Below are 13,526 nucleotides of genomic sequence, written 5' to 3'. Positions count from 1 at the left end.
TTCCTTCTACTTCTTAATTATGTGCTGGTTTGGGTTAGTCTGTCACATAAAATCCCAATATAACATATTTCAAAATGTGGAAGAATATGAAAAAAGTTACTAAGGACTGTATTACTAGAGAATATTGGAACACAATCATGATGCAAGACATTTACATCATACATTCAGGTTGCACCCTAATAAAAATGTAATAAATAAATAAAAAGTCAAACTTCCTTGGCCAAACAACATTTCCACAATAAAAGGATCAATAAGATATAGACTCCATCACTTAGACTGTATATGCTGCTTGCTTTTATCCACCTTCCCCAACCTTTTCTCTTACTTATCCAACCTATCTGATCAAACTATCAAATGTTATTTTACACTACTTTGTCTCAATAGCCTTGATTGTTAGTTTTTTTTTGGTCATTTATTTTCAATCTTCCATCCTCCTGCTGCATCATCCTTTAAACAGGATCATGGGAAGAATGCAGCTTAAAGACTCTTATAGAAGCAGTGACCTCAATCTGCAATTTCCTTTCAATAGCACAACCACCGAAAATAAATCTCTGGTTTTTGTTTCGTCTTTGTTGATATGCGAGTACATTAGAAGATGTCACGGTCAAAATATGTGGATCGGTAGATGGTGACACACACTGATAATTTTTGTTCTGGATAAGGACTCAGAATCTGCAACCTCCCAAAGAGAGTAATAATCTTTTTTTTTCTTTTTGCTGAAAGCGTTGCAGTTCCATGTGAGGAATATTGTGTGGAGCGTGAAATAGTTTCATAAAGCTTTAGGGTTGGAGGTGTGTTTGATTTATAAGTTTTTCACATCTGAAATGGAGGATACTTTCAAGCGTATCCTTTTTTGATACCATCTGTTGTTTAGAAGCCAAAATGTGGGCTTCTGCATATATCAGAACTAATGGAAACCTAATGGGCCATCACGAAAACGCCATGAATATGAGCTGTGACATTTGGTGGAAGCAAACAATCCCGCATACAGTGACATGTTTTGTTTCTCATTACACAAATGACTTTTCTTTTCAAAGGATGGAGATTCTTCCCTCACTCAGATTGAAAATTACCTCTACCTATTCACACTTTATTGTAATGAGAGAGGCTACCATCTGCCATCTGTCACTTTTTACAGTAAAATCTATTTTTTCCCCTCTGTAGACCTAACAAGATATCAGCCATAAATATCCAAACTGCATTTATCTGTTGATGTGGTGTGCAACAATGTAGCAAAAATTGAAAGCAAGCAAATTTGAGATATGGGCCTGCATATCACTATGTGTTGCTTATTGTTCAGCAGTGAGGAGTGTGTGTCTGTTTTTTTCTAGTTAGTCACTTCAGTTAATAAAGTGTCTTGAATATACATTTTCGCATTTTTTACTACTACAATCTTCAGTATAGTGCATGGACAATTTAGAGATCTCATATAATTTGTGGTGTGAGGAGTGTGTAGATGAGCTGATTGACAGCGCTAAGACCCTCCTCCTCGCTCTGATTGGTGTATTTCCGCAAATGACAGTAGAACCAGAGGGAGGAGGCTCATGCTATGCTGTCAGGACATAGTGACAGTTTCAAACAAATATGTTAAAAATATATTTTTTATAATATTAACTTTAAAGAGTAACACTGTAGGTATGACAATTTGACACAAGCTCACCGTTAAATAGTCAAGAAGCTGCCTAACTTTAGTCTGGCAGCTTCTGATAGAAGGTGAAACAAAGATTTGGGATGGGAAAGTGGATTACAGTACAAAATTGAGTCATGTTGCACAGAAGAAAATCCATGAATCAGTAAATTCATGAATACTGAACCCTGAATAGGCTGTGGTCCACTGTAGCACCATGAATATAAAAAATGTTAATTTACAAATTATCATAGTGGTTATAAACTCAGAAACCTAGTATGCATTTTCCAAAAGGAACAAGTATTTCAATGGTATTTTCAGGATATTAAGTGTAAATAACAAGCTTCCACAAAAATAACGATGTAACAATGGTGGGTGAGTTTAAAGGTTTATATTTTTGTGTTTCTATGCTGTTCTATGATGTTCTTTTGATGTTCCTATTGAAATGCTCCAACTTGAGGGTTTTTTCTACATTTTTAGTACCAGAACAGAATGAATAATGCAAGATGTCTTTGTTAGCTTGACACACCTCTTTGTTTATTGCCACGCCACCGCTTGTGAGCTGTAAAATATGTCTATGGATGATGCCTGTAATGGAAGTATGCTATGACCTTGTTCTCTATGCAGACGGACTGCTCCAGTGACAGTGAGAGCGAAGATAACTTCATAGTTGTCCCACCACGAGACCACCTTGGCCTGGCTATTTTCTCCATGCTCTGCTGTTTCTGGCCTTTGGGGATAGCAGCCTTTTACTTCTCACAGGGGGTGAGTCCACACACAAACACACACGATTACACACACGCCTTCAAAGCTGCGGTCCGTTACACATGAATGGTGCAGCATCTGTTTGTCAAGGTCTAACATTTTGTGCTTTCAAACACACAGAAATGCACATTTTCATAGATTCATCAGTGTGCACACACTCACATGCACGTTCCCGTTTTTTGGTGGTGTGCAAGTCATTACCACAAGATTAAGAACCATCACTACCAGTAAAAACCTTGCAACTGACAGTCCTAATGCAAGGCCAATTTTTATTAAGCAAGCCATCAATAACTCAAGGCCAATCTGTAAGCCTGATGCTCCGTAAACACGATGAGAGCCTCCTTTAGTGGGAGTTCATAAATCACTTTTAAGGCTCTATCTCTGAACGCCAAGAAAGGAGGCTTTCAAAATCCTTAGGTGAGAAGGACCCTTTGAACTATTGCCGTTTTCAAGAGGATTAAAGATGAACCCAATTAAAGGTGTGCCTCGGTGTTTAAAAATGATGAGCTCTCGGAAACACTAAACAGGCCTGTTTCAGCTGCTTTGCAGGAGGTTAGAGAACTAAATAGTTGGAAAAGGTCCATGAATACATGAACAATTCTCCACGTTTTTTTTCTTTTATCCACATTTACATTGCATTTTTAACTCTTTAACGTAGACATTATGATGGCCTCACTAGACATTCACCGTGAAAAAAATGAAATTCATTTCTTTAAATAAAGAGTTTTCACATTTTCACTTTGATAGACGAGATGCATTTAGACTTTTAAGTCATTGACAAATAAATACATTATTCCTATTGGGTGAAAACTATATACTGTTATCAAAATAATGTTACAAACTATGTTACTTTCAGTATTTGTTTCTTCTGCAATCTCTACATGCTGCTTACGCTTTACACTCGATAAAACCCTCACTACCAACTACCCACCCTACTTTACCCAGTTGACCTGTGTATGTTACCAATAAAAATTTCTATTTTCATCCTTAAGCTCTCCCAGATGGCAAATGCTTAGCCTCTTCAGCATCTTAAACTGCCTCACCATCCTCATCTAAAACTTTCCTACAACTAGTGTCACCATATTCTTCCTTCTCTGAGATACACTCTTTGGCTTCCATCTTTTTTTGTTTGTGAGCAAACAAACAAACAAAAAAAAAAATCACTACATTTACAGATTTTTACAACTATCTCTGTTAGTACTTTGTTAGTTGATGATACAATGACATAATTTTTACTTGTAAGGATCTTGAATGAAAAGGATTGACAATATACCAGAGGTGCTAACCATTTCTGGTTGCTTTCCAGTCATGTAAACACCTTTCCACTAGACTGAGTTTAATGTCAGAATTAGCTTAACCACTAGGTTATGTAAACAAAAGCTTTTTGCTAGCACTAAAAGCTAATATTAACTGGCTGAAAATCAGCTAGGCTATTGGCTTGGTTAGCTAGTTAAACTCTGCTAATCAAATATATTGCAGTAAACTTTAGACATCCCAACTTACCTTCAAAAAAGTGTTGCCTTAAGGATGGCGTTGATCACTTTCTAGACTTTGTAGGGAAATGGCTACATTTCTTATTAAAACAAGTGATAAGAGTGACTGTGATGCAAGACTTAGACTTAGACTTAGACTTGTACTTTATTGATCCTTTGGGAAGACTCCCTCAGGAAACTGAAGTTACCAGCAGCTCCCAGGCAAAAAACAAAGTTAACACACAGTAAGCAAAAGTGCAAAAGAATACAAAATACAAATTAAATACTAAGGTACACACCAAATGTGAGTAACCAAAACCTTAAATTATGCAAGAAACAAGGAATAAGAATATAGAATATAAGAATATAAGTAAATATAAATACAACACAAAAAAAATATAAGAATTTGACGGATAGATTGACCAGTGATATCGTATCGTATGCAAAGGAGTTGGAAAATCTTTGATCCAACCTTTGCTCACTCTAGAAGGGTCTCTGGAAATAAACCATAACAATAGTATGGTATTTAAAAAAATGTAAAGTTTCAAAGCTGTTGGGAAAATGGCACCAAACTTTGAGACCAACAACTAGCCCCAGTTTCATCCAGTGATATGGCTAATTAAAGCAGCAACCACAGTCATTCAGGAAAATGGCTTCTAAATATGAAATTACAATAAATTATTTAATTAGTTAATGTATTTGACCCACAATCTTATATCGAAATTCACTGTTGAGCTACAAAAACTCACATCTGCCGTATTACACATCCGTGACCCCGGTGCATTTGAGTTTTAACCAGTAACAAAAGCAAGACTCCTCTAATAGATGTCTCTGTCGGCTTCCATCCAGACTTCCTCCCTCTCCCCCGGTTTGCAGGAAACAGCTTGAAAGATGCCGTGTTGCATAAAGAAGACAAAGACCAGTCCTGTCTTGCCGCTAACCGATTCTTTCCCCGTGCATCATCAGCAGGACAAAGAGATAACATATTTAAGGGATATCATTAGCACACCCACGTGCTCACAAAAGCTCATTTAAAACCAGGCACTGTACCCGTGCATTTGCTGTGGATCGACAGCCATTTCACTAAATTGCCTTAGATGATAAAGCTTGAACATTTAACCATCTTATCTTTGGAGGCAAGGAGTTCAAGTCAGTCAGTGAATTATCTTGTCAGGAGCTAATTTGATTCTTCCTAAGCAATTATGAGAACATTGTGGCAGTGTTTAGGTACAGGCGTTTTTTCTGCCAGTCTCCCTGCTTTAGAAGTTGCATCAAGTAGAGCTGTCACGAAAGAACATAGAGGGAGTTTTAAATTACTTTATTTCATAGCTGAGTAACTCCCTGCTGTATCTTAATTTCATTTTTTTTTTCTTAGGAAGAACAGCCAATGAAAAAATTATTTAAGCATATTTGACTGTGTTGAATGTTTTTAACTGAATACAGACAAAAAGTCAGAGAAAAATTCCCTGGACCATTGCCTATGTTCCTTTTAAAATGTGGCCTAATGTTTAAATTATAAACATTAGTTTCAAATGATCAAATAAACATTCCATGTCGGTTTTGCGAATAAGCCAGAAAAATGTGAACATTTCATGTTTTGTTTTTTTTGTTATGGTGAAATAATAAATTGAGTCACTATATCATCCTTCTGATCAGGATCAGTCTGAGATTATTGGCTAGTTTCTTATAAAAATAAAAAAATTTACATTAAATTTTGTATGGGTTTAAGAACTGGAAAATAATAGAAATACACCTCTACATAACCCATCAAAAAGCACTGGGATCAGAACTCAAAAAACTAAAGTAACATTTCACATGTTTCATGTAATATTTGGGAGACAATGAATCCTCCGAATGGTTAAGAACCACCTTCGAGCATTTGTTTCTTTCTCCAAACATTGTTTGAAGAAATGATTGCCTTTTTGTCGATGAATGACGAGAGCAGCAGAGAAAGCTGAGGAATTTCAAAGATTTCAATGATTGCACATCAGCCTCACCATTTAGATGAGGACATCAACAAACAAACTTGTTATTGACTGTAAATGGCTGCATATGGTCGATCGATAGTCATGCTACAATACTTGAAGGTCGTGTTTAGTCAAATAGAGAGCTTCTGGGGAGAAGTTGAGTCAGGGCACCAGGATATATATACAAGCACAAACACCGACATTGTTTGTCTGTATCTGTTCCCTCAAACAGACCCCAAACAGCTAAATTGGTATTTGCTGAAGAAAACATTTTAAATCCCTTGTAATGCTTTTATGAATTCAGGATTTGTACTAATAAGCCTCAAACACTCACAACAGATAATGACTTAAGTACCCTGGTTACCTGAAGAAATTCTGTTTTGACTTTAGATTGTAAACTAGCAATGAGTCCTAATTAATCTGACAGTAATTGAGTGCGGGTTGTGTTTGGTGCAGATAGATTTCATTCTCATCTCTGACAGCCGTGGACCAACGTGTGGAGCTGAGGGGGCAGCAGTGATTCCACTCTTGATTATGCAAATATAACTCCACCGAAGGTAGATTATGGCATACAAGCCATCATAATGAATGAAAATGAATGAGCTAATTATTGTTGAGCAGTTAAATTGTCTGCATGTCTGTGTTAAGGGCAGTCAGGACAGTGAGCGTCAGAGATGGAGACTTTCCGCTTTGCACATCATTTGGTAAAGAAAAAAAACCTGTTAACGCTCCTGAATTGACTTCTGAGCGCAAAGCAGAGTGAGCCTCCATGCAGCCAAGACTGAGATGTTATCTTTTTTTTTTTCCTATGACACCCCATTTCAGTAATTTTGTCAAGGTTGTGCAGATAAAGCCCAGAAGCTTTCTAACCATTTTGCTCTCAAGGGTATCCTGACATTCACATTGACATGCACTATTAGTCTCTCACAGTTCTAATCTTATAAAGCCATATGAGAGCATTTCTTCATTTAGCTATAATCTTTGCATATGCAGAGTGCACCAACATGTCTGATCTTCTGTCAACACATAAACCTTTTAGATTTCATTCATTAGATAAAAAAGAGGAACGTCTGCTTCAACGCTACACTGATGGAGAGAACTATTTGCTGTTTTGGTAGTATTCAGGATTTAGCTTTACTAGACAGCAACAAAAAAAACCTGAAAAAGACCCAAAAAAAATTGTTCTTTCTTTTTCAGTTGCATGTCTGTATTTCCTTAAAAAATTTGCTTTTCAGCCATGATCTGCATTGTATTGCATTATTAAGTCTTCCGTGAAAATATTCCTTGACCTTGACACTGAACCAGTTGGTGTACAGTGGAAGAACACACAGTCCACTACTAAATGTGGCAAAGTGCCTACTGAGTTCTTTATTTTTTTTATGACAATTTGTGCCAGCAGCAAAGTGTTCTTGTTTTAGTGTGAAAGCATTCTAAATTGGTTTGCTGTTTACTGAAAACATGGTTGTGCATAATAGAAAAGCTCTCAGTGGAAAACAGTGAGAGCTCATTTCACTTTTAATACATAAGTAGCTAATTTGCATATGCTGGGAGTGGAGACAACTATAATCATATTCTATTAAATGTTATTTTGTGTTCTTTTAACATTGCAAGAAGCTCATTCTGGGTTTGGGCTACAAACTTACCGCCTACAGGCTAAACTTTAAATACACCAAAACTGAAACGTGAGAAGGAGATCCAAGAATTTCACACCTGCATTGTTATTTTTATTTACTTATTTTAATACTTTGTAGTCTTCACAATACATTTTACGGCTCACTGCTGAGATAGTAATATTCTAGTAGTCATATATTTTGCATTTTACTGGGATTTTATAATACAATACCACTTTCATTATTAAAAATTGTCATATATTGTATCAAATAGTATAAAAAACAGATTTTATTAAGAACAAAACAGTGATTGGATCAAATTGTGGTTAAGACAAATTGTGGTCATGCATTAAGACATACATGACACTGTCGCTGTCATGATCCTGGTTTTTGTTCTGAGTTTTCTCCTTAATTCCCTCCACCTTTGGTACTGACTGATGCAGCTGTTTTTGGTTTCTTGATTGTTCTCCCTGTGTGTATTTAGGTTCACCTGTGTTTCTTGGTGTTTTGTTGGCTCCTCTGTTTAGCTTGGTTTAGCTTAAGTCAGTACTGTTATGTACGATCGCACATGTGTGTGCAGAAGTTTTCCTGCTGAGAATAAAAGTAACAAGATTTGCTGCTTACCTGGTTCTGCTCGCTCTTCCTCATTAAACTTTGGCTAAACATGACAGTCGCATGTCTTACCAATTGAATGGATTGTGTGATAAAGTACCATATAACATTTTTTTCAGTTAATCAAAACAATAAGATGAAGAGAATTATAGTTGTCTTTAATGTATCAGATAATTAGCAGTGTATCAAGATACACTGTACTGGAGCATATTTTATGTTATTGTTTTGCTCTTTATTATATGTATCAAATAATATTGTATGGTATCGTAATCAAAACAATGATTACGAGTGAATTTTGTTTGTGGTCCTTAATGTAGCACTATATCAAGATACATACATCAGCCACAAAGTGGAGGCGCCCGGCTTCTCAGCAGATTCAGCATAAAGTAGTTAGCAGACGCACTCCCTGCCCATCTTAAAATAAGAAAATACAAAAGATCAGACCTGATTATGACTCAGAGCGTCTGACCCTGAGGCTGATCTCATCATACGCGGGCACATCACACATTGTTGTTGAAATGAAGTCTGGAATAATGAAGGTCATTCCCCACGCTGACATCCTGGACTTGGAGGCTCTGCTTCCACACTGCAGTCTGACCCATGTGTTGTTAATATACAGACACGTTGAATTACGGTTTCTTTAACGACAGTCTGCACTCTTCACCCTGCTGCAGCTGAGGACAACAAATGCATAAATGTGTCAGCAGTACTGTAATTAAGCCAAACAGAATTAATGTAGCGAAGGACAGTGTCGTTGGAAAACACAAAAACAATTTGAAACGAGAATGAAAACACAATGGAATAATTCCTCCTTCCTACATTCTGTCAATTCCTCATAACACTCCAGTACTCTGACAATGAACACATCATAACACATTAAGTGACTAAATTATGGACAATTGAGGACAATCTAATAAAAGTTTTGTTTAAATTGAAAGATTTCATCTAACCAGATTGGAACAGCTCCGAAAACAAGATCTATACTGGAATAACAAAATTACCTGCTACCTTAACTGCTTCAAATAAAAAGTAGTAGCAAAAAAAGAGAAAAATTAACATTGCACTTCGTTGCCAAAATCAGTTTTTTCCCTTAAGGGCAATAAAACGAACACTGACTGCACTTGATTGAAGTCACATTTGTGGAAAATCATCTTTTTTGTACCCTTAATTTTCCAATTTTTAAAAAAATCATCCGTTTCACATCAGATCTCAGAAAACACAAAGTTACTACTGAATTACCGTCAACAGTGTTCGGAAGAAGGTCCAGCAAAGACTCTACTTCCGGGCTGATCTTTCCTCCATCCAGAACTTTTACAGGCCTAGGGTCAGGAAGACAGCAGTTGACATCTTTGCAGACCCCAAAGATTCTGGACACAAACTGTTTAGACTTTTATCTTCAGGTCAGGACTATAGGGCAATATTTTCAATAATCATATGTCATTGAGACATTTTCTTCCCCAGGGTGGCTCTCTGATAAAGATTGCATATTTACACTATTTCAACCTTGTCTTCCTCTTCTGCATACATATTTACAATAAAAACATTTATTTTAATTTCCCTTCTTCTATATTTATATTTAAAATGTCTCCCTTGTGAGTCAAAGTCCATGTTGGAGCGCACAGCTTTGGTGAATAAACCCGATTCTCAATCTGCTTTCCTTCATTTTCTCTTTTCCAGACCACCAAGGCGGTGAACAAAGGAGACTTCCCACTGGCCAACATCGCCTCCCGGAGGGCTTTGTTCCTCGCTGCCCTAGCCATCACTATAGGCACCGGTGTTTATGTAGGAGTGGTGGTAGCTCTCATTGCCTACCTCTCTAAACCAGGACACATATAGCAGAAGCACCCTGTTTTCCATCACCTCCTGGGAGCCTGGGAAAAGAACAAACCCCCTCTGGGGAGACAGAATTGCACCTGCAGACTTTGAGGAAACTTTTATGTGGATGTACAGTTGTTTTTTTCTGTCTTTTTTTTCCATCCACCTTTCTCTCTTTTCTGCCTCCTCCTGCAAAATACCCTCTGGTGTCCAGGACAAGCCACAGTGACTAGAGACAGATCAAGCTTCAGGGGAATGATGGGGGCACAGGGGTAAAAAGGGAACTTTGACTTATTTGGCTGTTTTTAACTCCACGGATGTGATGACAAAATTTCCCGTGAGCTTTGTTTGCGTTCGGTTGACTTGATCCTTGTTTGCTTTGACTGGATTTTATCTTCCCAGTTACCTAAACTGAGCTCCAAAGGAGAAAATAGAGAATATCGTTCAGAAATCAAGTAACTGACTATCATCGTTAAAGACGGTTAAGAAATAATGTGCTCATTTAAACCAACTCTGTATTTATTACAGCTAATGTTATATCTCAAACTTCTTGGGCAGACTTGTCTTGCAGGTATGCCAGCTATGAATGCACCCTTGTCTTTGACTCATCAACTTAAACTATTGGTATTTGTACTGAACTGACTTCCTCACAAACTAGGAATAAGATTAAGCATAAATGCATAATGTCCAAATAATGTTGAGAAAGATCCTTTAATTTTTTTCTCCTTTTGTCATGTCCCAACACAAACTTCATTGTAATTTGTTGTTGTTTCATGTGTAGACCAACACAAAGAAGTGTATTTTGTATCAACTGAACTGTTTTATGCAATAACCTTCTGAATTTAGGACTGACTGCATGGTTGGGGTAATTGTACTGCTGAAGGTGGACATCTACCCCAGTCTCAAGAGTTTTGGTGTATTTAGCTTTTCCCCAGAGTACAATGCTACCACCACTATTCAAGGTGGGGATGGCATGTCCAGAGTGTTTTGCAATGCTAGTTTTCTGCCAACATGATTAAATATGCTCTCCTCTGGCCAGAGGACCTTCTAATACATGTCTGCTGTTATCCCACGTAGATTTTGGCAAACTGCTAATGGAAAAATGACATTTTAGCAATGGTTTTCTTCTTGTCTCTTTTACAAAATGAATGGATTTCTAAAGTGGAGTGCACAATTAATAGTTGTCTTCTTAACAGAAACCAACACCTGACCTATGGACCTCTGTAGCTTCTGCATAGGGCTCTTGGAGGACATCAATGGCTATTTAGTTGTGCTATACTCTACATTTTTGGATGAGTTTAAAAAATATATCATGTCCAATGTTGAAAACTTGGGACTTTGTCTGAAAAGCTACCCCTACTTTTGTCTCTAGATCCTGCTAATTTTCTAGAGTTCTAGAGCAGTTGTAGGCAAAAGGTTGTACTACTTTTTATTTATGTATATCACAGGAAACGGTACTGACCGCAAAGATACTAGACCACTTACTGAATTTTATTTGTAAGAAAAAAACATGTGTCATTTCCTTTTTACTTTATTCTTATGTGCTAATTTACGTTGGTCATACAAAATCCCAATGAAATACAATGATGTTTGTGTTTTGTGAAATGACAAAATGTAAAAAAGCTAGATGGTTGCTACTTCAAGAGACTTTGGAGTAGAAGATGTTGATAGAGGCTTTCTTCTCTTTAAAGTGTTAAATTGACATATGTCACAAAAATACATATCGGTGCCTCAGTCCTGTATGTTTCCGCAGAGAAAGTGTCCAAACACCACATGCACATCTGATGGAAGACCAAATCTTGGTGTCTCCTGTGGTTATGAAGGAGTCCTTACTAATCTCACTTTAAAGAATGTAAGTAGCACAGATTTGAGTTATTCAGATGGTCTGAGATTTACTCCCAATAGTCTCTAGGGACCAAAATAAAATATTTAAAATTACCCATGCACAGCTGACAGGAAGGTTATAAATCATGTAGATAATCTCATTTAAAAGAATGCCTTACATATTTTTCATGAATAAATGGAAAAATGCCATCTGACAGCGTTGAATTTTGCTCTAATCTGCTATTCCGTGCATGAGTCCTGCTATACCGGCAGTATACTGCAATGCATGATTGGTTGGACAGTATAACTTGTTTTTCTATGTGAAATAAAAGTTTTAACAGCTGTAGAACAGACCACACTTGCACAACTCTTGAATCTAAATTCCACTCTTCAGCTAGTAACAAAAGAAAATCTGAAAACATAGTTTTAGGCCATTAATGAGTGAGATCCGATTGAGGCTTCATCATTTTTCTGTCAGTCCTTCAATTACTCTCATGGATACTCAAAAAAAAAATCTGGAAACGCAAAGAAATCTTAGCTGACTTGAATTGTTATTCTCTGGCATTTCAACTGACTCTTGTGCATTGAAGCTTAGAAACCAGGCATACTGTTTGAGCGGTGAAGTCTCAGGAAGCTAGATGTTACATTTTCTGCACAGGTACTGCATTGTCTGCAGTACCTGTGCTGCAAACAAGGTACTGCAATTAGGCTATAAAACAAGCTTTGCGGTGTATTCCCCAGAGAACAACCCTGAAATAACACAGCCACATTAATTTCACTAATAAGCTACTTTTGGTTTTGCTTGTTGCTACAAAAACCTTTTTTAAAGGTAAAGAGTCGTTTTCTTTAAATGAAAGCCAGTTTTGAGTTGCCTTTTTATGAAAGCCAGATACAGATTTACAGCGTAATGCAGACTGATTGTAACATTTTATTTGTCAAAGCTTGTCTGAGTTTTGCTGATCTGAATAGGCTGTCTTCATCGGCTCCAATTGGACCACAGGTCACCACAGAAACTCTGGATCTACAGGTTTCAGTGAACACATGTGTCATCCTCATCAGTGAAGTTATTGCTAAAGACATTTCCCTTCTTTCTGCAGATACCCATTTACATGCATTCACTCATCAAGAGTGTCTTTCAAACCTGCTTTGTTTTCTTACCTGGTACTGTATAGTATGTCAAAATGGTATGTGAACTTTTATGCTGCTGCTTTTATTTATTTCCTTTCTAGCAATGACCTGAGTCCACGCATCAAAACGATCGTTCTCAATGCAGTTCTTAATGCCGGGGTGATAGTCGTATGTTTGTGTTGAGCTTATATGTCACATTTATGTTTTTGAGTTCTTCCTTTCTATTTTTGTGTGACTGCATTGTGTAAATAGTGTCAATAAGATGCAAAAGCATTCTCAAATGTATTGGAAAATAAACCTGAACAGAAGGGTGTCTTCGTAAAAGCACAAATGTTTATTCATTTATTTATTTATTTGCTTGTCTTTTATTTGTCTTTGGGAGTTGGAATAACTTGAAGATACATAATTATCTGAAACTATCCCCACAGCCTGAGAGAATTGAGTTCATGAAGCAAAAAGCAAAGCCAGACTGAGTCACAGAGTGTAGGCTGTATTGCTAGGAAGAGACAGAAACTTGGATCTGAACCAATATCGTTGATTTATGCAAGAAGTAAAGCTCCCTTTGTGTTCTTGGTGTTACTGATGTGTAAATATAATACCAGCATCAAATCTAGGACAAAAGCTGAGTTTATTTTATTTATAGCAAACATGTTTAATCAGTTTTATACATTTATTTACACTCTGAGTTCAATGCCCAGGTCCAAAG

At 37.0% G+C, this 13,526-nt stretch overlaps 1 protein-coding gene across 3 annotated transcripts in view; it reads left to right on the top strand.

The window, feature by feature from the left end:
- The window catches only part of syndig1l (synapse differentiation inducing 1-like), a 49,855-nt gene extending 37,640 nt beyond the window's left edge, over positions 1-12,215 (top strand). For all 3 annotated transcript variants that reach the window (XM_032585928.1, XM_032585927.1, XM_032585926.1), the window contains exons 3-4: positions 2,255-2,392; positions 9,731-12,215. In XM_032585928.1, coding sequence (XP_032441819.1) covers positions 2,255-2,392; positions 9,731-9,889 — 297 coding nt within the window. In that variant the 3' untranslated portion in view covers positions 9,890-12,215. The remainder of the gene's footprint in view (positions 1-2,254; positions 2,393-9,730) is intronic.
- Positions 12,216-13,526: the final 1,311 nt, after the last annotated feature.

Source organism: Xiphophorus hellerii, chromosome 15, assembly GCF_003331165.1.
Source record: "Xiphophorus hellerii strain 12219 chromosome 15, Xiphophorus_hellerii-4.1, whole genome shotgun sequence".
In the NCBI taxonomy this organism is placed as follows: Eukaryota; Metazoa; Chordata; class Actinopteri; order Cyprinodontiformes; family Poeciliidae; genus Xiphophorus; species Xiphophorus hellerii.
The sequence above is the reverse complement of the archived record's forward strand: the minus strand, read 5'-3'. Positions and strand labels throughout refer to the sequence as shown.